This window comes from Triturus cristatus, chromosome 9 (assembly GCF_964204655.1).
Source record: "Triturus cristatus chromosome 9, aTriCri1.1, whole genome shotgun sequence".
NCBI lineage: Eukaryota > Metazoa > Chordata > Amphibia > Caudata > Salamandridae > Triturus > Triturus cristatus.
Genome location: NC_140592.1, coordinates 392,687,681 through 392,715,649, shown reverse-complemented (window position 1 = coordinate 392,715,649; position 27,969 = coordinate 392,687,681). Strand labels below are relative to the sequence as shown.

Genomic DNA, 27,969 nt, shown 5'->3' with positions numbered 1-27,969 from the left:
GCAAAACTAAGGAAGTGTCACTATAGAAGGATGAGGAAGTTTACACCTGTAGGGGCAAATGTGCTCCTAGGCCACTACTAAATTCGAAGTGAAGTCTGAATAAGTGCTACATACAGATGGTGACGTTTCAAGAAAGTGTAGCCCTGGAGGTGGGGAGGTTAAACAGGACACTGCCTAAATAGATTCAGTTGTTGAGAAAAGGTACATCCACTGAAGTTTCTAAACCAGCTGTCAATTAGTTGCATTTATTATGATCTGTGCATGCCCTCCTGTAGCATCGAAATGCCGCAGGAACCATCTTCATCAATTACCAGTCCAAACAGTGCACTGGCTCTCCCGTCTGCCAAAGGGTCCCGTGCCAAGTATGACATCTTCAGACAGTCCTGGATTTTTAGCCAACAGCGCTTTGAATGCTGTATAACCTGCGGGATCGTAGGTATAGACTGAAACGTGATACTACAAGTTTTGAAATTAAATGCGGGCTACAAGTAGTCGCATATCATTGGACTGCTATATGGGGATTTTTTTTTTTATCATCGACAAAAAATTTTTTACATTTTTAAAAAAAACTCAGAAGTCATTTCAGATTACATTTTCTATTCCGAACTTCTTGAAGCGGTGTTACAGAAATCCACATAAGACTGTTAATGGGAAACTCCAGCTAGAGGTAGGTAATAGACACAACATTAAGTGGATGTCACACCTTGAAAATATACTAGGTTGGTCTTCAAGCAAACAGTGAATGGTGCTCATTTGAGCGAATTATGCTATTGTCACAAATAAATGGTTATTCACCAATATAATGCTACTGTAGATAGGAAAGATCTGTCACGTCCACACAGCAAGACTAAAAGATAACACTTTACCAAAAGACAATAAAAAATAGCTTAGAATGGTTCAACAAGATCTGCTATGGACGGGAGACAAACAAGTTTGACCCTGTAATCCAAGAAGCCAAGTTAGAAACCATCTGTGGCAATAGAGAATTTGCTGGATGAACTCCGGTTAAGAAATCCAAACTAGGGAACCAGAAAAGCCAACAAATGTTTCAGAGAATTTACAAATGAAAAAAAAGGATGAGGGAAACTGTAAAGACCATGACTACAACACTATTTGTATTGGGAATCCAAATTCATACACAGATATGTGCATGTATGTAACAAAGACCAGGAAATTAACAAGCCACTAGTTTCATATGTCAATGTGTAAATCATGCAGCCAAGAGGGCTAATGGGTGGTTATCCTGCTCATGAGACACCGCACCTCAACTTCTGGCTACTATGTTCGCCATTATTCAGATTCCGCCCCAAACTACAGTGGAATCGATAGAATTTCACAAAATTCAATGCCCAGGAACAAAACTGCAGTAACTCAAAGTTGCCATCAAATCTTAACACGTCCGGCATTGTGTCTGGTGATGAGAAATGTATTTAAAGCTAAATTATGTAATAAAGAAATTGCCTCTTCTCGCTATGGTCTTCTGAAAACAATTGAACTCTCCAGCCCAAGTGCAGCAGGGGCAGCCATGTTGAAGAGCAGTTTTTTGTACATTAACTGCTTAGTCAGTCTTGTTTAATGGCACAGCCAGCCCCAGTTCCAGGGCCCAACCTGCCCCACTTCCGTGGCCCAGGCAGGGACAGTCAGGCTGCCTCATTCTCTACATAAGATAAGAAGCAACGAACTCACTTTCCCGTTCTATGCTATCCCCCAAATGTTATTAGGTTTGGGCCTGGAGTTCTTCGAAGCACAACACACCATATTCTGGGGTTTCCTGAGAGCGGAGTGCTCCTGCGTGCACACGTGGAACCCCCCAGTATTGCAAACAGGCTAATGTTTGTGCAGGCGAGATAACGTCAACAAAGCAAAGTCCCCAGGAGAGCAAGGCAGCAAACCTGCCGGCAGCACTCGTTTCAGGAAAGCGGGTGCGGATAGCAGTAAATGGATGCGGGCGGCGGGTCACGAGGGAAAGTGTGAATAAGCTATTTGGTGTAGGAAGGGTCTTGTGAAAGGGAGGGAGTGGTTGACGGCCATTGCTTTAATGGTTATTTGTATTTATAAAGTGGTGTCGGGAAACGTTCAAGTCTCATGGTGCATATAAATAATAATTTTTACAATCAAGCTTGTGTGGTGCAAGGAACGATGGGCCTGGCATGGTATAAAAGAGGTCAGAGTGAAGACGGGAGTGGGGGGGCAGGGGCCGCGCTTCAGACCGAGTAGTTGGCTGAGTGTATGTGGCATGAATCATGATGACACAGGAGTGGGCTAGGTGCGGCATCGGTCATGAGAGAAGGGCTGGCTGTCACAGGAGTCGTGACAGAGGAGCTGGCTGGGTGTGGCAAAAGTCGCGACAGAGGGGCTATTTGGGATTGGAAATCGTCATGAGAAAGGGCAGGCCGGTGTGGCACTAGTCATGAGGTGCTGTGGTGTGGCAGGAGCAATGATACAGCAGTTGGCTGAGGCAAAAGTCGCGACAGAGGAGCTATCTGTGCATGACAAAAGTCATGAGAGGGCAGGATTGGTAGGAGTCATGACAAAGACAGGGGCTGTGCATGACTTGGGGGAGGTGGAGGAGCACGCAAGCTCATGGGGGGTCGAGGGGGGGGGGGAGGTGAATGAGCACGCAGGCTCATGGGGGAGGTGGATGAGCAGGCAGGCTCATGGGGGGGGGGGGGTGGATGAGCAGGCAGGCTCATGGGGGGGGGGTGGATGAGCACGCAGGCTCATGGGGGGGGGGAGGTGGATGAGCACGCAGGCTCATGGGGGGGGGGGAGGTGGATGAGCACACAGGCTCATGGGGGGGGGGGGGAGGTGGATGAGCACGCAGGCTCATGGGGGGGGGGGGGAGGTGGATGAGCACGCAGGCTCATGGGGGGGGGAGGTGGATGAGCACGCAGGCTCATGGGGGGGGAGGTGGATGAGCACGCAGGCTCATGGGGGGGGGAGGTGGATGAGCACGCAGGCTCATGGGGGGGGAGGTGGATGAGCACGCAGGCTCATGGGGGGGAGGTGGATGAGCACGCAGGCTCATGGGGGGGAGGTGGATGAGCACGCAGGCTCATGGGGGGGAGGTGGATGAGCACGCAGGCTCATGGGGGGGAGGTGGATGAGCACGCAGGCTCATGGGGGGGGGGAGGTGGATGAGCACGCAGGCTCATGGGGGGGGGGGGAGGTGGATGAGCACGCAGGCTCATGGGGGGGGGGGGAGGTGGATGAGCACGCAGGCTCATGGGGGGGGGGGGGAGGTGGATGAGCACGCAGGCTCATGGGGGGGGAGGTGGATGAGCACGCAGGCTCATGGGGGGGGGGAGGTGGATGAGCACGCAGGCTCATGGGGGGAGGTGGATGAGCACGCAGGTTCATGGGGGGGAGGTGGATGAGCACGCAGGTTCATGGGGGGGAGGTGGATGAGCACGCAGGTTCATGGGGGGGGAGGTGGATGAGCACGCAGGTTCATGGGGGGGAGGTGGATGAGCACGCAGGTTCATGGGGGGGAGGTGGATGAGCACGCAGGTTCATGGGGGGGAGGTGGATGAGCACGCAGGTTCATGGGGGGGGAGGTGGATGAGCACGCAGGTTCATGGGGGGGGGGGGAGGTGGATGAGCACGCAGGCTCATGGGGGGGGGAGGTGGATGAGCACGCAGGCTCATGGGGGGGGGGGGGGGAGGTGGATGAGCACGCAGGCTCATGGGGGGAGGTGGATGAGCACGCAGGCTTATGGGGGGGGGGGAGGTGGATGAGCACGCAGAATCATGGGGGGGGGGGAGGTGGATGAGCACGCAGAATCATGGGGGGGGGGGAGGTGGATGAGCACGCAGGCTCATGGGGGGGGAGGTGGATGAGCACGCAGGCTCATGGGGGGGGGGGGGAGATGGATGAGCACACAGGCTCATGGGGGGGAGGTGGATGAGCACGCAGGCTCATGGGGGGGAGGTGGATGAGCACGCAGGCTCATGGGGGGGAGGTGGATGAGCACGCAGGCTCATGGGGGGGGGGGGGGAGGTGGATGAGCACGCAGGCTCATGGGGGGAGGTGGATGAGCACGGAGGCTCATGGGGGGGAGGTGGATGAGCACGCAGGCTCATGGGGGGAGGTGGATGAGCACGCAGGCTCATGGGGGGAGGTGGATGAGCACGCAGGCTCATGGGGGGAGGTGGATGAGCACGCAGGCTCATGGGGGGAGGTGGATGAGCACGCAGGCTCATGGGGGGAGGTGGATGAGCACGCAGGCTCATGGGGGGGGGAGGTGGATGAGCACGCAGGCTCATGGGGGGGGAGGTGGATGAGCACGCAGGCTCATGGGGGGGGAGGTGGATGAGCACGCAGGCTCATGGGGGGGGAGGTGGATGAGCACGCAGGCTCATGGGGGGGGGAGGTGGATGAGCACGCAGGCTCATGGGGGGGGGAGGTGGATGAGCACGCAGGCTCATGGGGGGGGGAGGTGGATGAGCACGCAGGCTCATGGGGGGGGGGGGAGGTGGATGAGCACGCAGGCTCATGGGGGGGGGGGGAGGTGGATGAGCACGCAGGCTCATGGGGGGGGGGGGGAGGTGGATGAGCACGCAGGCTCATGGGGGGGAGGTGGATGAGCACGCAGGCTCATGGGGGGGAGGTGGATGAGCACGCAGGCTCATGGGGGGGGAGGTGGATGAGCACGCAGGCTCATGGGGGGGGAGGTGGATGAGCACGCAGGCTCATGGGGGGGAGGTGGATGAGCACGCAGGCTCATGGGGGGGGAGGTGGATGAGCACGCAGGCTCATGGGGGGGGGGAGGTGGATGAGCACGCAGGCTCATTGGGGGGGGGGGAGGTGGATGAGCACGCAGGCTCATGGGGGGGAGGTGGATGAGCACGCAGGCTCATGGGGGGGGGAGGTGGATGAGCACGCAGGCTCATGGGGGGGGAGGTGGATGAGCACGCAGGCTCATGGGGGGGGAGGTGGATGAGCACGCAGGCTCATGGGGGGGAGGTGGATGAGCACGCAGGCTCATGGGGGGGGGGAGGTGGATGAGCACGCAGGCTCATGGGGGGGAGGTGGATGAGCACGCAGGCTCATGGGGGGGGGGGGGGAGGTGGATGAGCACGCAGGCATATGGGGGGGGGAGGTGGATGAGCACGCAGGCTCATGGGGGGGGAGGTGGATGAGCACGCAGGCTCATGGGGGGGGGAGGTGGATGAGCACGCAGGCTCATGGGGGGGGGTGGATGAGCACGCAGGCTCATGGGGGGGAGGTGGATGAGCACGCAGGCTCATGGGGGGGGAGGTGGATGAGCACGCAGGCTCATGGGGGGGAGGTGGATGAGCACGCAGGCTCATGGGGGGGGGGGGGGAGGTGGATGAGCACGCAGGCTCATGGGGGGGGGGGAGGTGGATGAGCACGCAGGCTCATGGGGGGGGGGGAGGTGGATGAGCACGCAGGCTCATGGGGGGGGGGGAGGTGGATGAGCACGCAGGCTCATGGGGGGGGGAGGTGGATGAGCACGCAGGCTCATGGGGGGGGGAGGTGGATGAGCACGCAGGCTCATGGGGGGGGAGGTGGATGAGCACGCAGGCTCATGGGGGGGGGGGGGAGGTGGATGAGCACGCAGGCTCATGGGGGGGGAGGTGGATGAGCACGCAGGCTCATGGGGGGGGGGGGGGAGGTGGATGAGCACGCAGGCTCATGGGGGGGGAGGTGGATGAGCACGCAGGCTCATGGGGGGGAGGTGGATGAGCACGCAGGCTCATGGGGGGGGAGGTGGATGAGCACGCAGGCTCATGGGGGGGGAGGTGGATGAGCACGCAGGCTCATGGGGGGGAGGTGGATGAGCACGCAGGCTCATGGGGGGGAGGTGGATGAGCACGCAGGCTCATGGGGGGGAGGTGGATGAGCACGCAGGCTCATGGGGGGAGGTGGATGAGCACGCAGGCTCATGGGGGGAGGTGGATGAGCACGCAGGCTCATGGGGGGAGGTGGATGAGCACGCAGGCTCATGGGGGGGAGGTGGATGAGCACGCAGGCTCATGGGGGGGGAGGTGGATGAGCACGCAGGCTCATGGGGGGGGAGGTGGATGAGCACGCAGGCTCATGGGGGGGAGGTGGATGAGCACGCAGGCTCATGGGGGGGGGGGGGGGAGGTGGATGAGCACGCAGGTTCATGGGGGGGCGAGGGGGGAGGTGAATGAGCACGCAGGCTCATGGGGGGGGGAGGTGGATGAGCAGGCAGGCTCATGGGGGGGGGGGAGGTGGATGAGCACGCAGGCTCATGGGGGGGGGGAGGTGGATGAGCACGCAGGCTCATGGGGGAGGTGGATGAGCACGCAGGCTCATGGGGGGGGAGGTGGATGAGCACGCAGGCTCATGGGGGGGGAGGTGGATGAGCACGCAGGCTCATGGGGGGGAGGTGGATGAGCACGCAGGCTCATGGGGGGGAGGGGGAGGTAGATGAGCACGCAGGCTCATGGGGGGGGGGGGGAGGTAGATGAGCACGCAGGCTCAGGGGGGGGGGAGGTAGATGAGCACGCAGGCTCATGGGGGGGGGGGGGGGAGGTGGATGAGCACGCAGGCTCATGGGGGGGGGGAGGTGGATGAGCACGCAGGCTCATGGGGGGGGGGGAGGTGGATGAGCACGCAGGCTCATGGGGGGGAGGTGGATGAGCACGCAGGCTCATGGGGGGGGGGGGGGAGGTGGATGAGCACGCAGTCTCATGGGGGGGGGAGGTGGAGGAGCACGCAGGCTCATGGGGGGGGGAGGTGGATGAGCACGCAGGCTCATGGGGGGGGGGGAGGTGGATGAGCACGCAGGCTCATAGGGGGGGGAGGTGGATGAGCACGCAGGCTCATGGGGGGGAGGTGGATGAGCACGCAGGCTCATGGGGGGGAGGTGGATGAGCACGCAGGCTCATGGGGGGGGAGGTGGATGAGCACGCAGGCTCATGGGGGGGAGGTGGATGAGCACGCAGGCTCATGGGGGGGGAGGTGGATGAGCACGCAGGCTCATGGGGGGAGGTGGATGAGCACGCAGGCTCATGGGGGGAGGTGGATGAGCACGCAGGCTCATGGGGGGGGAGGTGGATGAGCACGCAGGCTCATGGGGGGGGGAGGTGGATGAGCACGCAGGCTCATGGGGGGGAGGTGGATGAGCACGCAGGCTCATGGGGGGGGAGGTGGATGAGCACGCAGGCTCATGGGGGGGGGAGGTGGATGAGCACGCAGGCTCATGGGGGGGGGGAGGTGGATGAGCACGCAGGCTCATGGGGGGGAGGTGGATGAGCACGCAGGCTCATGGGGGGGGGAGGTGGATGAGCACGCAGGCTCATGGGGGGGAGGTGGATGAGCACGCAGGCTCATGGGGGGAGGTGGATGAGCACGCAGGCTCATGGGGGGGAGGTGGATGAGCACGCAGGCTCATGGGGGGGGAGGTGGATGAGCACGCAGGCTCATGGGGGGGGAGGTGGATGAGCACGCAGGCTCATGGGGGGGAGGTGGATGAGCACGCAGGCTCATGGGGGGGAGGTGGATGAGCACGCAGGCTCATGGGGGGGAGGTGGATGAGCACGCAGGCTCATGGGGGGGGAGGTGGATGAGCACGCAGGCTCATGGGGGGGGGGAGGTGGATGAGCACGCAGGCTCATGGGGGGGGAGGTGGATGAGCACGCAGGCTCATGGGGGGGGAGGTGGATGAGCACGCAGGCTCATGGGGGGGAGGTGGATGAGCACGCAGGCTCATGGGGGGGGAGGTGGATGAGCACGCAGGCTCATGGGGGGGGTGGATGAGCACGCAGGCTCATGGGGGGGAGGTGGATGAGCACGCAGGCTCATGGGGGGGAGGTGGATGAGCACGCAGGCTCATGGGGGGAGGTGGATGAGCACGCAGGCTCATGGGGGGAGGTGGATGAGCACGCAGGCTCATGGGGGGGGAGGTGGATGAGCACGCAGGCTCATGGGGGGGGGGAGGTGGATGAGCACGCAGGCTCATGGGGGGGGAGGTGGATGAGCACGCAGGCTCATGGGGGGGGAGGTGGATGAGCACGCAGGCTCATGGGGGGGGAGGTGGATGAGCACGCAGGCTCATGGGGGGGAGGTGGATGAGCACGCAGGCTCATGGGGGGGGGGGAGGTGGATGAGCACGCAGGCTCATGGGGGGGGGGGGAGTGGATGAGCACGCAGGCTCATGGGGGGGGGGGGAGGTGGATGAGCACGCAGGCTCATGGGGGGGGGGGGGAGGTGGATGAGCACGCAGGCTCATGGGGGGGGGGGGGAGGTGGATGAGCACGCAGGCTCATGGGGGGGGGGAGGTGGATGAGCACGCAGGCTCATGGGGGGGAGGTGGATGAGCACGCAGGCTCATGGGGGGGGGAGGTGGATGAGCACGCAGGCTCATGGGGGGGGGGGAGGTGGATGAGCACGCAGGCTCATGGGGGGGGGGGGAGGTGGATGAGCACGCAGGCTCATGGGGGGAGGTGGATGAGCACGCAGGCTCATGGGGGGGGAGGTGGATGAGCACGCAGGCTCATGGGGGGGGGAGGTGGATGAGCACGCAGGCTCATGGGGGGGGAGGTGGATGAGCACGCAGGCTCACGGGGGGGGGAGGTGGATGAGCACGCAGGCTCATGGGGGGGGAGGTGGATGAGCACGCAGGCTCATGGGGGGGGAGGTGGATGAGCACGCAGGCTCATGGGGGGGGAGGTGGATGAGCACGCAGGCTCATGGGGGGGGGAGGTGGATGAGCACGCAGGCTCATGGGGGGGGAGGTGGATGAGCACGCAGGCTCATGGGGGGGAGGTGGATGAGCACGCAGGCTCATGGGGGGGAGGTGGATGAGCACGCAGGCTCATGGGGGGAGGTGGATGAGCACGCAGGCTCATGGGGGGGAGGTGGATGAGCACGCAGGCTCATGGGGGGGAGGTGGATGAGCACGCAGGCTCATGGGGGGAGGTGGATGAGCACGCAGGCTCATGGGGGGAGGTGGATGAGCACGCAGGCTCATGGGGGGGAGGTGGATGAGCACGCAGGCTCATGGGGGGGAGGTGGATGAGCACGCAGGCTCATGGGGGGGAGGTGGATGAGCACGCAGGCTCATGGGGGGGGGGGGAGGTGGATGAGCACGCAGGCTCATGGGGGGGAGGTGGATGAGCACGCAGGCTCATGGGGGGGAGGTGGATGAGCACGCAGGCTCATGGGGGGGGAGGTGGATGAGCACGCAGGCTCATGGGGGGGGGGGGAGAGGTGGATGAGCACGCAGGCTCATGGGGGGGAGAGGTGGATGAGCACGCAGGCTCATGGGGGGGGGAGGTGGATGAGCACGCAGGCTCATGGGGGGGGAGGTGGATGAGCACGCAGGCTCATGGGGGGGGGGGAGGTGGATGAGCACGCAGGCTCATGGGGGGGGGAGGTGGATGAGCACGCAGGCTCATGGGGGGAGGTGGATGAGCACGCAGGCTCATGGGGGGAGGTGGATGAGCACGCAGGCTCATGGGGGGAGGTGGATGAGCACGCAGGCTCATGGGGGAGGTGGATGAGCACGCAGGCTCATGGGGGGAGGTGGATGAGCACGCAGGCTCATGGGGGGGGGGGGGGGAGGTGGATGAGCACGCAGGCTCATGGGGGGGGGGAGTGGATGAGCACGCAGGCTCATGGGGGAGGTGGATGAGCACGCAGGCTCATGAAGGGGGGGGGGGAAGGGGGGGGGGGAGCTCATGGGGGGGGGGAGGTGGATGAGCACGCAGGCTCATGAAGGGGGGGGGGGAGGTGGATGAGCACGCAGGCTCATGAAGGGGGGGGGGAGGTGGATGAGCACGCAGGCTCATGGGGGGGGCGGGGGAGGTGGATGAGCACGCAGGCTCATGGGGGGGGGGGGAGGTGGATGAGCACGCAGGCTCATGGGGGGGGGAGGTGGATGGGCACGCAGGCTCATGAAGGGGGGGGGAGGTGGATGAGCACGCAGGCTCATGAAGGGGGGGGGGGGGAGGTGGATGAGCACGCAGGCTCATGGGGGGGGGGGAGGAGGAGTATGAGGCTCACAGGAGGAGTACGAGGCTGGCTGCTAGTGGTTTGCTAAACCGGTCCTTCTAGTTGTTTTAGTAAAAGCCCTCTCTCACGCCTGAAGTCAAAATCGTCGTCTGTCTGGCTGCAGCTGCTTTTGTTGAGCAAATTCAGACAGTGTAATCTTGTAGGCTCTTGCTGACCTCTGATCCCAGTAACGTTTTTGTGAGCTCAGGGTTTAGTGAGTTGGAGAGGCAGCCAGGCTGGGACAACATAAGGGGGAGCAGGTCTATTGCTGATGCACCACTTACCAACAATGCAGCAACACAGGCCAGAGGGATCCAGCCGTAGACGGGCTACTGGCGCACTGCCAATCAACAGCAGCAGAAACAACAAGGCCTCAATGGAACGAGCGCCATTTTTAACAGATACCACACATGGACTTGACTGGACCTCTCCTTCTCCAACCATTGTTGAAGGCAAACTACAGGGACACAGGTAACCAGTGGGGGTTAGGAGGATATGAGTGGGCACATATGGGGACCAATGCACTGCAAAGGCATGGCAGATAAGGGGGCACAGCGCTACTGGGGAGGGAGGAAAGCAAGGGGACACATGCAGCAGGGGTTAGTTGTCTGGCGAGAAGTCGCACGTGAACTGGCAGGCACAACACACCTGCCTTAGCAAAACTGACTGCACCACATACGGGAGACCAGTCCAGCCGAGGAGCAGCAGAAATATCCCATCATGTACTGGCTTCTGCTTACATCTGCACGCACCCCAGCATACGAAATGACAACTGCTGTGCAAATGCCCGTCTGCTTAAGAAAAGGAATATACGAATTTGTATAAAACAGATCAGTGCGACTAACTCCCAAAAATTCACTGCAATATGGTGGCCTGCAGTGCAAGGAGTATTCTGCAAAACTAAGGAAGTGTCACTATAGAAGGATGAGGAAGTTTACACCTGTAGGGGCAAATGTGCTCCTAGGCCACTACTAAATTCGAAGTGAAGTCTGAATAAGTGCTACATACAGATGGTGACGTTTCAAGAAAGTGTAGCCCTGGAGGTGGGGAGGTTAAACAGGACACTGCCTAAATAGATTCAGTTGTTGAGAAAAGGTACATCCACTGAAGTTTCTAAACCAGCTGTCAATTAGTTGCATTTATTATGATCTGTGCATGCCCTCCTGTAGCATCGAAATGCCGCAGGAACCATCTTCATCAATTACCAGTCCAAACAGTGCACTGGCTCTCCCGTCTGCCAAAGGGTCCCGTGCCAAGTATGACATCTTCAGACAGTCCTGGATTTTTAGCCAACAGCGCTTTGAATGCTGTATAACCTGCGGGATCGTAGGTATAGACTGAAACGTGATACTACAAGTTTTGAAATTAAATGCGGGCTACAAGTAGTCGCATATCATTGGACTGCTATATGGGGATTTTTTTTTTTTATCATCGACAAAATTTTTTTTACATTTTTTAAAAAAACTCAGAAGTCATTTCAGATTACATTTTCTATTCCGAACTTCTTGAAGCGGTGTTACAGAAATCCACATAAGACTGTTAATGGGAAACTCCAGCTAGAGGTAGGTAATAGACACAACATTAAGTGGATGTCACACCTTGAAAATATACTAGGTTGGTCTTCAAGCAAACAGTGAATGGTGCTCATTTGAGCGAATTATGCTATTGTCACAAATAAATGGTTATTCACCAATATAATGCTACTGTAGATAGGAAAGATCTGTCACGTCCACACAGCAAGACTAAAAGATAACACTTTACCAAAAGACAATAAAAAATAGCTTAGAATGGTTCAACAAGATCTGCTATGGAGGGGAGACAAACAAGTTTGACCCTGTAATCCAAGAAGCCAAGTTAGAAACCATCTGTGGCAATAGAGAATTTGCTGGATGAACTCCGGTTAAGAAATCCAAACTAGGGAACCAGAGAAGCCAACAAATGTTTCAGAGAATTTACAAATGAAAAAAAAGGATGAGGGAAACTGTAATGACCATGACTACAACACTATTTGTATTGGGAATCCAAATTCATACACAGATATGTGCATGTATGTAACAAAGACCAGGAAATTAACAAGCCACTAGTTTCATATGTCAATGTGTAAATCATGCAGCCAAGAGGGCTAATGGGTGGTTATCCTGCTCATGAGACACCGCGCCTCAACTTCTGGCTACTATGTTCCACCTCATTCAGATTCCACCCCAAACTGCAGTGAAATCGATGGAATTTCACAAAATCCAAAGCTCAGGAACAAAACTGCAGTAACTCAAAGTTGCCATCAAATCTTTACACGTCTGGCATTGTGTCTGGTGATGAGAAATGTATTTAAAGCTAAATTATGTAATAAAGAAATTGCCTCTTCTCGCTATGGTCTTCTGAAAACAATTGAACTCTCCAGCCCAAGTGCAGCAGGGGCAGCCATGTTGAAGAGCAGTTTTTTGTACATTAACTGCTTAGTCAGTCTTGTTTAATGGCACAGCCAGCCCCAGTTCCAGGGCCCAACCTGCCCCACTTCCGTGGCCCAGGCAGGGACAGTCAGGCTGCCTCATTCTCTACATAAGATAAGAAGCAACGAACTCACTTTCCCGTTCTATGCTATCCCCCAAATGTTATTAGGTTTGGGCCTGGAGTTCTTCGAAGCACAACACACCATATTCTGGGGTTTCCTGAGAGCGGAGTGCTCCTGCGTGCACACGTGGAACCCCCCAGTATTGCAAACAGGCTAATGTTTGTGCAGGCGAGATAACGTCAACAAAGCAAAGTCCCCAGGAGAGCAAGGCAGCAAACCTGCCGGCAGCACTCGTTTCAGGAAAGCGGGTGCGGATAGCAGTAAATGGATGCGGGCGGCGGGTCACGAGGGAAAGTGTGAATAAGCTATTTGGTGTAGGAAGGGTCTTGTGAAAGGGAGGGAGTGGTTGACGGCCATTGCTTTAATGGTTATTTGTATTTATAAAGTGGTGTCGGGAAACGTTCAAGTCTCATGGTGCATATAAATAATAATTTTTACAATCAAGCTTGTGTGGTGCAAGGAACGATGGGCCTGGCATGGTATAAAAGAGGTCAGAGTATAGACGGGAGTGGGGGGGCAGGGGCCGCGCTTCAGACCGAGTAGTTGGCTGAGTGTATGTGGCATGAATCATGATGACACAGGAGTGGGCTAGGTGCGGCATCCGTCATGAGAGACGGGCTGGCTGTCACAGGAGTCGTGACAGAGGAGCTGGCTGGGTGTGGCAAAAGTCGCGACAGAGGGGCTATTTGGGATTGGAAATCGTCATGAGAAAGGGCAGGCCGGTGTGGCACTAGTCATGAGGTGCTGTGGTGTGGCAGGAGCAATGATACAGCAGTTGGCTGAGGCAAAAGTCGCGACAGAGGAGCTATCTGTGCATGACAGAAGTCATGAGAGGGCAGGCTTGGTAGGAGTCATGACAAAGACAGGGGCTGTGCATGACTTGGGGGAAGTGGAGGAGCACGCAAGCTCATGGGGGGGCGAGGGGGGAGGTGAATGAGCACGCAGGCTCATGGGGGGGGGAGGTGGATGAGCACGCAGGCTCATGGGGGGGGGGGGAGGTGGATGAGCACGCAGGCTCATGGGGGGGGGGGAGGTGGATGAGCACGCAGGCTCATGGGGGGGAGGTGGATGAGCACGCAGGCTCATGGTGGGGAGGTGAATGAGCACGCAGGCTCATGGGGGGGGGTGGATGAGCACGCAGGCTCATGGGGGGGGAGGTGGATGAGCACGCAGGCTCATGGGGGGGGAGGTGGATGAGCACGCAGGCTCATGGGGGGAGGTGGATGAGCACGCAGGCTCATGGGGGGGTGGATGAGCACGCAGGCTCATGGGGGGTGTGGATGAGCACGCAGGCTCATGGGGGGGTGGAGGAGCACGCAGGCTCATGGGGGGGGAGGTGGATGAGCACGCAGGCTCATGGGGGGGGGAGGTGGATGAGCACGCAGGCTCATGGGGGGGAGGTGGATGAGCACGCAGGCTCATGGGGGGGTGGATGAGCACGCAGGCTCATGGGGGGGTGGATGAGCACGCAGGCTCATGGGGGGGTGGATGAGCACGCAGGCTCATGGGGGGGTGGATGAGCACGCAGGCTCATGGGGGGGTGGATGAGCACGCAGGCTCATGGGGGGGTGGATGAGCACGCAGGCTCATGGGGGGGTGGATGAGCACGCAGGCTCATGGGGGGGTGGATGAGCACGCAGGCTCATGGGGGGGGTGGATGAGCACGCAGGCTCATGGGGGGGGTGGATGAGCACGCAGGCTCATGGGGGGGGTGGATGAGCACGCAGGCTCATGGGGGGTGGATGAGCACGCAGGCTCATGGGGGGTGGATGAGCACGCAGGCTCATGGGGGGGTGGATGAGCACGCAGGCTCATGGGGGGGTGGATGAGCACGCAGGCTCATCGGGGGGTGGATGAGCACGCAGGCTCATCGGGGGGTGGATGAGCACGCAGGCTCATGGGGGGGTGGATGAGCACGCAGGCTCATGGGGGGTGGATGAGCACGCAGGATCATGGGGGGGTGGATGAGCACGCAGGATCATGGGGGGGAGGTGGATGAGCACGCAGGCTCATGGGAGGGGGGGAGGTAGATGAGCACGCAGGCTCATGGGGGGGGGGGGGGGGAGGTGGATGAGCACGCAGGCTCATGGGGGGGGAGGTGGATGAGCACGCAGGCTCATGGGGGGGGGGAGGTGGATGAGCACGCAGGCTCATGGGGGGGGGGAGGTGGATGAGCACGCAGGCTCATGGGGGGGAGGTGGATGAGCACGCAGGCTCATGGGGGGGGAGGTGGATGAGCACGCAGGCTCATGGGGGGGGGGAGGTGGATGAGCACGCAGGCTCATGGGGGGAGGTGGATGAGCACGCAGGCTCATGGGGGGGAGGTGGATGAGCACGCAGGCTCATGGGGGGGTGGATGAGCACGCAGGCTGCAGGCTCATGGGGGGGTGGATGAGCACGCAGGCTCATGGGGGGTGGATGAGCACGCAGGCTCATGGGGGGGTGGATGAGCACGCAGGCTCATGGGGGGGTGGATGAGCACGCAGGCTCATGGGGGGGTGGATGAGCACGCAGGCTCATGGGGGGGTGGATGAGCACGCAGGCTCATGGGGGGGGAGGTGGATGAGCACGCAGGCTCATGGGGGGGAAGTGGAGGAGCACGCAAGCTCATGGGGGGGCGAGGGGGGGAGGTGAATGAGCACGCAGGCTCATGGGGGGGAGGTGGATGAGCACGCAGGCTCATGGGGGGGGGGGGGAGGTGGATGAGCACGCAGGCTCATGGGGGGGGAGGTGGATGAGCACGCAGGCTCATGGGGGGGGGGGTGGATGAGCACGCAGGCTCATGGGGGGGGGAGGTGGATGAGCACGCAGGCTCATGGTGGGGAGGTGGATGAGCACGCAGGCTCATGGTGGGGAGGTGAATGAGCACGCAGGCTCATGGTGGGGAGGTGAATGAGCACGCAGGCTCATGGGGGGGGTGGATGAGCACGCAGGCTCATGGGGGAGGTGGATGAGCACGCAGGCTCATGGGGGGGAGGTGGATGAGCACGCAGGCTCATGGGGGGAGGTGGATGAGCACGCAGGCTCATGGGGGGAGGTGGATGAGCACGCAGGCTCATGGGGGGAGGTGGATGAGCACGCAGGCTCATGGGGGGAGGTGGATGAGCACGCAGGCTCATGGGGGGGTGGATGAGCACGCAGGCTCATGGGGGGTGTGGATGAGCACGCAGGCTCATGGGGGGGTGGAGGAGCACGCAGGCTCATGGGGGGGGGGAGGTGGATGAGCACGCAGGCTCATGGGGGGGGGGGAGGAGCACGCAGGCTCATGGGGGGGAGGTGGATGAGCACGCAGGCTCATGGGGGGTGGATGAGCACGCAGGCTCATGGGGGGGTGGATGAGCACGCAGGCTCATGGGGGGGTGGATGAGCACGCAGGCTCATGGGGGGGTGGATGAGCACGCAGGCTCATGGGGGGGTGGATGAGCACGCAGGCTCATGGGGGGGTGGATGAGCACGCAGGCTCATGGGGGGTGGATGAGCACGCAGGCTCATGGGGGGTGGATGAGCACGCAGGCTCATGGGGGGTGGATGAGCACGCAGGCTCATGGGGGGTGGATGAGCACGCAGGCTCATGGGGGGGTGGATGAGCACGCAGGATCATGGGGGGTGGATGAGCACGCAGGCTCATGGGGGGTGGATGAGCACGCAGGATCATGGGGGGGTGGATGAGCACGCAGGATCATGGGGGGGTGGATGAGCACGCAGGATCATGGGGGGGTGGATGAGCACGCAGGATCATGGGGGGGGGGGAGGTGGATGAGCACGCAGGCTCATGGGGGGGGGGGGGAGGTGGATGAGCACGCAGGATCATGGGGGGGTGGATGAGCACGCAGGCTCATGGGGGGGGAGGTGGATGAGCACGCAGGCTCATGGGGGGGGGAGGTGGATGAGCACGCAGGCTCATGGGGGGGGGGGGGGAGGTGGATGAGCACGCAGGCTCATGGGGGGGGGGAGGTGGATGAGCAGGCAGGCTCATGGGGGGGGGAGGTGGATGAGCAGGCAGGCTCATGGGGGGGAGGTGGATGAGCACGCAGGCTCATGGGGGGGAGGTGGATGAGCACGCAGGCTCATGGGGGGGGAGGTGGATGAGCACGCAGGCTCATGGGGGGGAGGTGGATGAGCACGCAGGCTCATGGGGGGGGGGGAGGTGGATGAGCACGCAGGCTCATGGGGGGGGAGGTGGATGAGCACGCAGGCTCATGGGGGGGTGGATGAGCACGCAGGCTCATGGGGGGGTGGATGAGCACGCAGGCTCATGGGGGGGTGGATGAGCACGCAGGCTCATGGGGGGGAGGTGGATGAGCACGCAGGCTCATGGGGGGGGGGGGAGGTGGATGAGCACGCAGGCTCATGGGGGGGGGGGGGGGGGGGGGGAGTATGAGGCTCACAGGAGGAGTACGAGGCTGGCTGCTAGTGGTTTGCTAAACCGGTCCTTCTAGTTGTTTTTGTAAAAGCCCTCTCTCACGCCTGAAGTCAAAATCGTCGTCTGTCTGGCTGCAGCTGCTTTTGTTGAGCAAATTCAGACAGTGTAATCTTGTAGGCTCTTGCTGACCTCTGATCCCAGTAACGTTTTTGTGAGCTCAGGGTTTAGTGAGTTGGAGAGCAGGTCTATTGCTGATGCACCACTTACCAACAATGCAGCAACACAGGCCAGAGGGATCCAGCCGTAGACGGGCTACTGGCGCACTGCCAATCAACAGCAGCAGAAACAACAAGGCCTCACATGGGAACCCAGTATTCATCGCCATGGTCTTGGGCCAAAAACAGAGCAGAGCATATAAGACGGAGGCAAGGCAACACTAAGTTTCTAAACTTGGGACCAGGCTCACCAATCGTGGTGCCCAAATCATATGGTCACCTATGCCAAAGCGAGATGCCAAGCATGTCCCATGAGGTGCCCCGACTCAAGCGCCCAATGGGCCATGTAAGGCACAAACCACCACCCCCATTCCAAAAATATAAATGAAAACTTGTGTATTCCTTTTCATTGTGCATCTCGTCAACAAAACCATGCTGCGCACCAGCGCTACCACCCCTTCAAGTCCCGAAAGCAGGGAACGAGTCCTATTGCTTGGGTGTTAAGAGTAGGACAAGACAGAGGTGGCGTGCAGATGTAGCCGTATGCAAGTCTCTCTGGCTCTTCCGCTCCACCCCTCTTTATGTGTGCTTATCCTTCCTTCACGCCTTCTCCTCTGAGCACAGGCGCCTGGCAACACATGGGCCTCACTGCGGTCCAGCCTGCAAACACTGAAAGGTACAGACCTCACCCTCGGGATTTTAGCGTAAATTATTGGTGGAGCCCAAGCCCCACCAGCCCTTATAACCTGGCACCTATGTTGATGAGGCAAACCCATTCCTGGGGAGTCACAAATTGAGAGAAGACCACAGCAAGCATTGAGCGACCAGGAACTGTCTGCAATGATAGCATGACCTCAGGCACTCCCATTGGGTGAATATATGCCGAGGTCCTGATCAAATTAATCTTACCGTGTCAGAATTCAGCAAATAAGAGCAGTAAAATAGAAAACTATGCGCTTACATGGTCCAATCGCGAGCAGCCCATTCCCATCGTGGGCCTTATTTCACCCAACCGCTTTGATTATTTATTGCTTCAGCCTGGCCTCACTGAGGAACAACACTCACTTGGTTCCCGCTCAAATTACGGATGTGTCCCAGACGCATCTGTGAATTCCATGGCCAGCGCGTCCAAAATGTAGGAATGCGGCCCTGCTCCCTCGTTAAGCACGCTGCTTCTGAGGCTTGTCCTGTCCTGCCTGGCGCCCACGTGACTGCCACACAAGTTCCGTGTCAGAAAAGAGGGGTCCACCTCCGCTCTACAGCCCACTCTTCACAGGGCGCACACCTCTGAGGTCCCCCCCCCCCCCCTCTCTACAGCCCACTCGCCACAGGCAGCACCCCTCAAAGGTTCCAAAGCCCACCCTCTACACTACAGCAAAGTCTTCACAGGGAAGCACCCCTCCAAGGTTGCAAAGCCCACCCCACCCCCCTTTCCTGGCACTGCTAGGCTCGTAGCTAGCTGTTGTGCAAACTGCATATGTCAAGCCTCCCAAGTATCACGACAACACAGAGGCAAGCCATGGTGAGCTGTCTTCGAGCACTAAATGTGGCATTTTAATGTTTTTTACAGCATGCCACAAAAAAAGCAAATAGTTATGGATTTTACCCCACCCCCATTTCATGTATAACTCAATATTATATTGGATGTCCAAAGATCAGGTGACCTCGAGGTAATTCCAGATTTAAATTAAGCGTCTCGCCGTCTATTTTAAGTTGAGCACAATGAAGAATTGAGCGCTGGAACTGTCCACCTTTGATATGCTTTACGTGTGCATGTTGTAAACTTTCATTTTTTAACTAAAAATTGTAATGCTTAAAAGCATACCATTTGGAAATTGACGCAAGCGTATTCAGGAGTCTGACGGGCATGCATGAACTCAACAGAATGAGTTACAAGATGGCCATTTGTGCATGTATTTTCCTGTGACTCTGCCCACCTGTGTGCCCAGCAATGGGACTCGTTGCTTAATCTAAGCTGATGGTTCACCTCGTGGTTATGGATTGGTTTGGGACTGCGACCCCCCCCCCCCCCCACCACACCACCACCATCATCAGACTGACACCTCAAGAGAAAGGCAGGAAAAAAAGTCAGAAAGAGAGGAAAAAGGGAGGAAGCATAGACGAAAAAGAGCCTGCAGGTGTGAGATAGACAGGATGTGCTGGCTGGTGGAAGAAAGAGGCCCGAGTTGGAACCTGGGGGCGAGGCAGGGCGGGTACTTAAAAACATGCAACCGGGAGCATATTTATTTTGCTTAGGTTTCGAATCCACTGTGGCAGGGACTGATCAATAAAAACGCGAGTGGTGTTCTCCCTACCCTCTTCATCCTCCCTCCCACTCAAAGAAAACGCGCAACAAAAACAAAGCCCAAAACTAAAGTTTGTTCCGGCGTAAAATCGAAGCCGCAACCAGTAGTATAGATGACCCATACTGAATTAGAAAGAAAAAAAAATACTACCTCGCCCATTTAAGAAAAAAAATGGCCAACCACATACTTCCCGCTGCAGGCAGATTGTTAGTCCGAAAGCCATTGCAAATTAAGCTTAAGGTCTATTTAACATTAGGGCAGTCTTAAATAGTACAGAACCTGCGCTAGCATGCACACCCTGTTCTTGAATGCCGGCTTCCGCCTAGTGCACGCAGGAGGGCTTAGTATGAATGGAAAATAAACTTGGGTGTGGCAGCAGAGATTTGAAAACCAGGGAAGTGCGCTTTTGAAAAGGTACACGTTTTAACCAGCAAGCCATAAATTCGGAAAACAAAAGTATTTAGCACTGAAAAGAAAAGGGAAAAATACATGTGGCTCCACTCAACACCCCAGTGTAAACTACTCGACCTAGTAGCCATTTCATGTTTTCATAAACAAAGTAAAGACCCCCCCGCCCCCCCATCTGAAGTGTGCGTGACCAGGATATTGCAGGTCCCATAAAAGTTCATTGTCATATGAAAAGCAAAAATGTCGAGCAGATTGTCAATGTGACTTGTAATGATGAAAACATCTTTCCATTCATGTTTCTAAACCACATTTTAGTTCAATTTAAAAGGGCCATCCAGTGTAGAGAAAAAAAAAAACAGTTCTGTTTACCTACTTCTGCATCACTAACAAACTCGTATAAGGTTTTCTAGAATAGTACTTAAACATTGCTACTCACAAACATTTTTATTTTTGTTTCATATTTGTTGCACACAAACCTTAAGAAACAGAGGCGGGGGGGGGGGGCGCGTAAAACACCTCACTTCTTAGTAGATGGGAGTTTGAAGAAAGGAGCTGGGCACAGACGGGAGGGGGCAGAACTTTCATTAGTGCAGCAGGTGCAGTGGCACGGAGCCCAGGAAAGCAGGTGACTCACTAAACCATAGTTTACCGTTTACTAGCCAACAGGTGAGTATGAGGGACCCATTTTCCATGCTTACATTAGGATCGATGTCACCCTCACTACTCCGCTACATTACTGTGCGACTGTTATACATTAATACTGGTGACGTGTCTTTTCTTATTGCAGGGAGGTTTTGACGCCAATAGTCACTTGTAACACGAAAAAGGGCCAGGAATTTATAGAGAATCCCACAGAAGTTTTAAAACGTTAAGTAGACCACGTAGAACAAATAAATCAGGTACCCAGGGGCGTAGGATTGTCAGTAACATGGGGGTGGGTGAACGTCAGGTCTTCAAACAACCATGCTGGCATATCATATACATTATAAGAGAAGCAGTGCAGAAGGGGAGTTTAAGACACGGTGGAAAAGAAGCAGGGGACAGATTGTAAGGGGTACTTAAAACACAATATTTTGTCAAATCAAATATGTAAGAAGACCTTCGAAATAGAGACGAGTGTGTGTGCCTGTGTGTGAGAAACGGCAGGTAAAATCCGGCACTCATCACCATACCCGACTGAAAACACCTGTGCCCAACGATTTACTAGAGAAAAGATTTGAGATTGAGGTAGCGTCCGTTTAAATTAGAACGAGTAGGTACGGCAACAGAATGCGACAAAAAATAAAAGCAAAAGTGGTCAAAGTTCAAAAATTGAAATAATTGTATTTAAATTTATGAGCGCGTTTGGGGGCTAACACACATCCCTTTATTATAGTTCCTTTTCAACCGAAGAGGATTAAATGCTGGTTCGGCCACCTTGGAATTGAAAAGTTGACGGTAGGCAGCAAACGTTTGTTCAGCACTGTTTTCTGTGAAAAATGCTAACGCCTGCTCATTACAGCAGCAGGCTCTCAACCCACTGGGCAGCCTCGCACAGTATAAAAGCTAAACCATATTCAGTTCCACTGGGGTGCCCAACTGAAAGATAAAGGAACATTTAAAAAACAGAATCAGAGACAGCCTGAAGTGCCTGCTCCAAAGTTAATACACTGCCCGGGAATAAATGCAGGCGCGCCCCTGCCGCACACAACAGACCATCATTATAAAGAGAATAAAACGTGAAACCCACCCAGAAGATGGTGGCGTATACGATGAGCGTGAACTTGAGGCAGAGGTAGGGGAAGCGGGAGCAGTAGCGCACCTCCTGCTCCGTCTCCCCCGCCATGGTGATCCTTCTCGCTCCCAGCGGCAACTCCTCTACGCCCGCAGGAGCCTCGCCTCCGACAATGACAACTGGGGCGACCGGTTCTAGCGCGGAGGCATGTAAGCTTCCTCGTCATTGGCCATGCGCGGCCGGGCCCATTGGCCGCTGCGCGGTGTCTCCGGATTGGTCTGGGATGCCCGGGGACGGCGACTGAGGATGTATGAAAGGGGCAGCTGGGCAGCAGTGAGGGCACGTCGTAGTAGCTCCAGTTATGTCCCGTCAGAAGCAATGCTTTAAATGCGCCGGTGCTCACCGGTACGAAGTAACGACACTTTAGTATGTTCCTCCCTAGGATACCGAAACTTCTCCTCAGACAATGAGAGTACCGGTATTCATAGGGGCCTAACTTTGACGCAGGTCAACTTCCTACCTGGCCGCACCTTGCCTTCACTGCTTATAGCGTGCCTTTGAAAAAGGAGGGACACCTGAGCTGACCTGGAACAGGGGCGCCAGAACAGCAGCTCTCGTCTCCAGGACACTGTGATCTAAGTGGGCTGCTGTGGAAACTATGCCAGGAGGTATTTTCTGCTGCAGGGTGTTTTCAGTGTCTTACTTAGTGAGAGCAGAAAGGTGACTGTAAATCCAATGGGCGTGGAAATGGAACGCATTGTTCAGGGCAATACAGCTTTTTAGCATGCCATTTGCGTTAAATGCCTACAAATCTTCCCCCATCAGCAATTTCAATTAAAGGTATTTCCATGAAAGAAAATCATTGCCCTCTACACCAATTTCCTGATTAACTTCAAACAAAGAGAAAAACAACTTAAAAGAAAAAATCTTATTTTTAGCATTTTTCACTTGAGAACTTCTTGCTTCAGATGGAAAACCAGATACAAATCAAATGTGACAGGAGGCTCCATGGTATGTGGGACACTTTCATATGGTTTTGGATATTCGCAGGCAAACCTTTGCATTCTGGGATTTGTAGATTCCTTTGCTCATTCTAAGTAAGAGATTATAAAAATCCCAGCATGCAAAGTGTTTATTGCAAAAATCAAGGACAGATTGAACATGTCACATGGCATGGTGTGCCACTTGGGAACTAGAAGGCGCTACTTAAAAACAATCCAACTCAGACACAATAGTGGAACTGTGCAGAGTCTGATTTCGCTTTTTGAATCTCCCCCAGATGAACTCGTGTGTCATAACCTGTATAAATGTTTAAAATCTTTTTAAAATCTGTATTGAATGTTTTAATGTATATCGATATAACACATGTTTTGTCTGAAATTTGTTGTTCTCAGTAGAGAACTAAGTCAAATAAATAAGAACTTGAAACTTGGGAACTACCAAGCCCTTGCTCACATATTTTGTGGGAGTCCACACACATCATGCATATAAAGAGTCAGTCCATCTCCATCTATTGTAGGGTAGCCAAGTTAAGGTGTAAGTACTTCTGCTGAATACATACAGACTGTATGTATTTAGCAGAAGTACTTACACCTGCTACCTTACACATGAGATATTTGCAGCAGCTCTTCAGACTTCAGCAACGTCACAGCATTGGTGCAAGAAGTGCTTATTCATTTCCGGACTGCGAACTTTGAATTGACCCTTGGGGAATTGTTGCAATTTTGTGATGTCAATTTATTTAAGAAAATATCAGCTTTGTGAACAAATAAGGGAGCAGATTAACTCAGATGAAGATAAATGTATTGTAATAATGGCTACTCATGAGGCCAACACTAGTTTTATTAATCGGTCACGGTCCAAGGGTTGGCAGCAAAAGTGGGCAGAGTCACAAAAGGCAACGTCTGGACTTATTTATTTTTTAAAACTCTGCCCCAAAAATTTGACAGCAAGACAAATGTGATAACTTTATTATGTCTTGCTTAACTGATCACAACCTGCTGCATTTCAAAACATCACCTGCTACAGAGATCTTTGTGTAACCATCAAGTTTCCTGGTTCAATAGTACTTTAACCCCTTCTGTGCCCCGCCCTTTCCCCGCCCTGTGCCGGGCGTTGAATTAGCGGGCGGGGTTCATGACGAGATAGTCTCGTCATGGGCACAGCGCAACCGCGCTCCATGACGAGACTATCTCGTCATGGGCACTGAAGGGGTTAATAACTCTGGTAGTTAGTGCACTTGCTGGAAAGATCTGTGCGCATTCTCATCAAAGGCTCAACACACCATTCAATTGCATAGAGTGTCAATATGTCTGCTGTAAAGCACAGCATAAAACATGTAGATCACATATTTGTTTTTTATGTATAAAGCTCAGTTGGTTACTGGTTTCGTTGCAGAGATCATTGTATTAGCTGCAGGTCACAAGTTAAAATCCTTGTCGTATAGCTTAGTGGCTTATGATCCTGTATCAAGGCAATGCATGCAAGCTACAAGGCATATAGTTCGAACCTTATTTTTTCTTCAATATTTTGGTAAGGTTCCTAAAAAAGGGTTATTTTGGTTAATAATAAACATCTATTAGTTAGTGCTATGTAAATGGTTATTAGTGTAATGACTCATGGGAAGATACATGAGACATTCTTACAATGCATGCAGGTTTCTTGCTCCCCCGTTTGTGTCCAGTGAATACTGTATCAAACAAGGGGTGCCACAGGGTTCCTCCCTTAGTCCCCTACGGTTTAATATTTATGTTCAACCTTTGGCTGCTGTAGCCTTGAGTAGGGGCCTGACCATGGTCTCATATGCTGACGACACTCAGTTAGTGGTGGCACTCTCTAATAACACAGAGCTAGACGCCCTTAAGTTTCAGGGCGATCTTGCAGCAGTGGCCGAGTGGATGACTGCTAACTGCCTCCAACTTAACTCCAACAAGTCGGAGGTTTTGGTGGTAGGCAGAGACCATGGTCTGTGGAGTGACCTCTGGTGGCCAGCAAGTCTGGGCACGCCCCCCTCCCCCAAGCAAGTGGTAAATAAATTAGGGGTTTGGTTGGACTCATCTTTAAACTATCGAGTCCAAACTAAAAAAAACAGCAGGTATTTACTTTGGACTTTTACGAGGGCTCAGGCCATTGATGGGCTTCTTTGATGCCTCTATACGTCAGGTCATTATCCAAGCGATGGTCTTGTCTAGACTTGACTATGCTTGTTCTCTCTACTTGGGGTCCAATAAAGCAGAGGTTTAGAGGCTGCAAAGGACACACAATGCAGCAGTCTGAACACTCCTAGGTTTGCGCAAGTCCTGCTCTGTGTCCAGTGCCATCTGTCGCCTCCATTGGCATCCGGTGGCCAGGCGCATTGAATTTAAGGCCCTGTGCACCTCTTTTAAGGTTTTGAAATCTGCCACCCCACCTATTTTGGCTAATCTTCTTTCATCATATGCTCCATCACGCCCCCTCCGGTCAGAGGGTCAGCATTTGGTGGTGGTCCCTCTGATTCGAAGAGTTCGGGCTGGTGGCCACTCCTTTCGTTATAGAGCTGCCACGCTATGGAACACACTTCCTGTGCAGATTCGGGGTCTAGATAACTACCTGGAATTTAGGAAGGCCATTAAGACTCTTCTCTTCCCCACTAACTAGCTGGTGTTACTCTGCGATTTGTCAGTCTTTCCTTCAGCGCCGGGACGCCCTTTTGCTGGGGCAGCTGTCACGCTATATAAGATACCCTAACATAACATACAGAGCTTAGAAAGATCAAAGGCCTAGCCCGCCTCTTATCCTGCCCTTATTAGCTCCCTTAGGCAGGCCCCAAACTCTGCCCGCAGTTTACCGCTCCTTTTGGTGAGTGCCTGCACTTATTTTTTTCCATTTAAAGCACTGGTCAAAAGTACATGCCAATAGTAGCTGCAAGGTGTCAAACGTAAATATGGTCTCATATCTTCCAAGTGCACCCATGTCATGAGGGTCACAGTCACCAGGCCTTGCTTTTTTATCCAACAGCACTTTGAATTCTGGGACTTGAAGTTTTTCATTGCCTATTGTAAACATGAGTTTAAATGTAATAGTTTGCAAAATATACTTGTTTATAAAATCGGACTAGAGGATGGTGTCTCATTGGAAAAGGAGCCATCTGTAGTGCTAAATTTGGAGAGGATGTGGTGTAATGGCCAGAGCTGTTGACTTTGGAAAATGCCATTTTAAGTCACGTGTATATACAGTATATAATTTTCTTTGTTAAGAAGTTTTGAAATTTCTGTAGTATTGAGATACCCCTTTTTATTATTATTTGTAAAAGTATAAAAAGAACAACATTATAGGCTTTATAAAGGGTCTTTCCTTGCCTCATACAACTGTTTAACTTTAGGTGCCAACAGGCCTGCATCTATGGCTGCCGACTGGGCCATGTCCTGTGCGACATCTTCAGTCAATCTAGTTTTTTTTTTTGCCAACAGCACTTTGGATATTAGGATTTTTGTGCCTAAACCTAAAATGCAAGACTTCAAGTGACAGAGGACCGTAGGCCGTCACAGCTGTGTGTTGCTTCTTTATGTGGGCTGCACGCTTTCCTCACACACACACAACCTCAGAATGCACACTTGCCACTTAGAACCATGTCATCAGGATACCATCAGGGCTATTTAGACCAGGGCAGGTGGCGCACAAGGCAGCCTAGTCAGGAGAGGCGCTGGCCTCAACTCCCCTGTGGTGGATCATGCACTGAACTTTGCTGTGTGGGCATTAAGGGACATCTTAAGGATTTTGGGGGCCTTGGGCCAAGTATTTTTTGGGGGCTCCTGTTAGTAACCGTTTAACATTTTTATTTATGATCCAATTTCAGTTCTTTCATGCCCTCTTTGGCAAAGTCACTGACCGTGCACAGCTACACTCCTCCTAATTCTACTTGTGTTTACATCTGATATTCAGGGATAGTGATGTGTGTTTTCAATATTGTAACACAGCACCTGCTCACTAATATATTATTGAAAATAATCTCTGTGAATCCCTCCCATTTCCTATATGTGAAGTCCTGATTTGATCTAAAAGAAACTTTTTTTAATGGCTGTTACATGAAACATAAACCCAAACTTTCTCTGCAAAATGTCTGTAATAGACACTCACACATCACCCACAGTAAAAATAAAACAAAGGAAAATGGTATTTAAAACAATCTGTATAATATTAATTCAAGGTCATCAGGGCAAGACTCTCTGCAGAACAGAGCTGGCTGTATGGGGGTGGGGGGGGGGGGTGAAAGGCTGGGGCCCTGGGCCAGAGCCCACTTTGTCCATGCCTTAAAACGTCTCTGCAGGCATCATGTTTGTTGAGAGTTGGTTTCTTGAAGACAAGATGTCTTTGGCCTGATATGCAGGGAGTATTTTCCCTGCCGGAATTGATTTCCTTCAGGGGAAATCTTACTAAAGCTGCCCTCTCTATAAAGAATGGGGCGACCTTCGCCTTACTGCAGTGGTGGAGAGGCCACCATTCATTGGCGGTGTAAACCTGAATCTTCTCCCACTTCAAAATGAGGCACAGGAACCGCACGGTGGAAATTAAGGCACCCCCGTCATTTCGCCTCTTGTTTTCAGTCTTATGCTTTTCAGTTACAGATCTGTATCATGTGCATCAGTTCAGCCGAAGTGACGTATGACACCAAGAACATATTTAGATAGTCAAATCAAAGGGCCGGATTGAAACATCATCACGGATATGGAGGTAGGGCATTGCTCGTTTGCCACACAGCAGTGCAAGACACCATTATCCGCTCCTCTGGAAGCACTTAAAAAGAGAGTTGTATGATGCAGGGAGCACATGGATATCCCCTGCAGCGGATGTCACCTGCTCAGGCGCATGGTAGGACTGTGGGTGCCTCAGTATCCTCAACAACATTGCACTCTGTTGTCAACATTAATACTTTCACTCTTTTTAGGTGCATGCTAAACCCTAAGTGTTTGTTGTGGGGTGGATGTTATGGTGAGCAAGAATTAAACAAGGACTGGCAAAGCAAATAGGTCTCAACGTTTTGACCTATTGCTTTGCCTAAGTTGTTGGCTTTTGTTGGGCAGCATCGGCAAAGAGCATTTTTTTACTGATGCTGTGCAGCACTGGATACATTTAAAACAAGCATTTGCAATGCAATAGGTCTCGCATTTACGATAGTTTAAGCTATTGACATTGTAAATAACAATGCCTTTTATTTAGGTTTTAAAAACAAAAACATAAATAAAAGGCATTGTCACTTACAATGCCAATAGCTTAAACTCGCATAAATGCTAGACCTATTGCATTGCAAATGCTTGCCCTTCAGCTCCGCGTGAGCTGTAGCTTGCTCTGAAAGGTAAACAGTCCGCTGAGCAGACTGTCGCTGGTACTATGAGCAGAAGAAACAGTGCAGTTTCCCGCCTCACCTCCC

General features: G+C 54.6%; 1 protein-coding gene across 1 annotated transcript in view; it reads right to left on the bottom strand.

The window, feature by feature from the left end:
- The window catches only part of TSPAN15 (tetraspanin 15), a 192,447-nt gene extending 170,344 nt beyond the window's left edge, over nucleotides 1-22,103 (bottom strand). Inside the window, exon 1 of the mRNA XM_085625251.1 lies at nucleotides 21,579-22,103. Within this exon, the coding sequence (XP_085481377.1) occupies nucleotides 21,579-21,674 (96 nt within the window). The 5' untranslated portion in view covers nucleotides 21,675-22,103. The remainder of the gene's footprint in view (nucleotides 1-21,578) is intronic.
- Nucleotides 22,104-27,969: the final 5,866 nt, after the last annotated feature.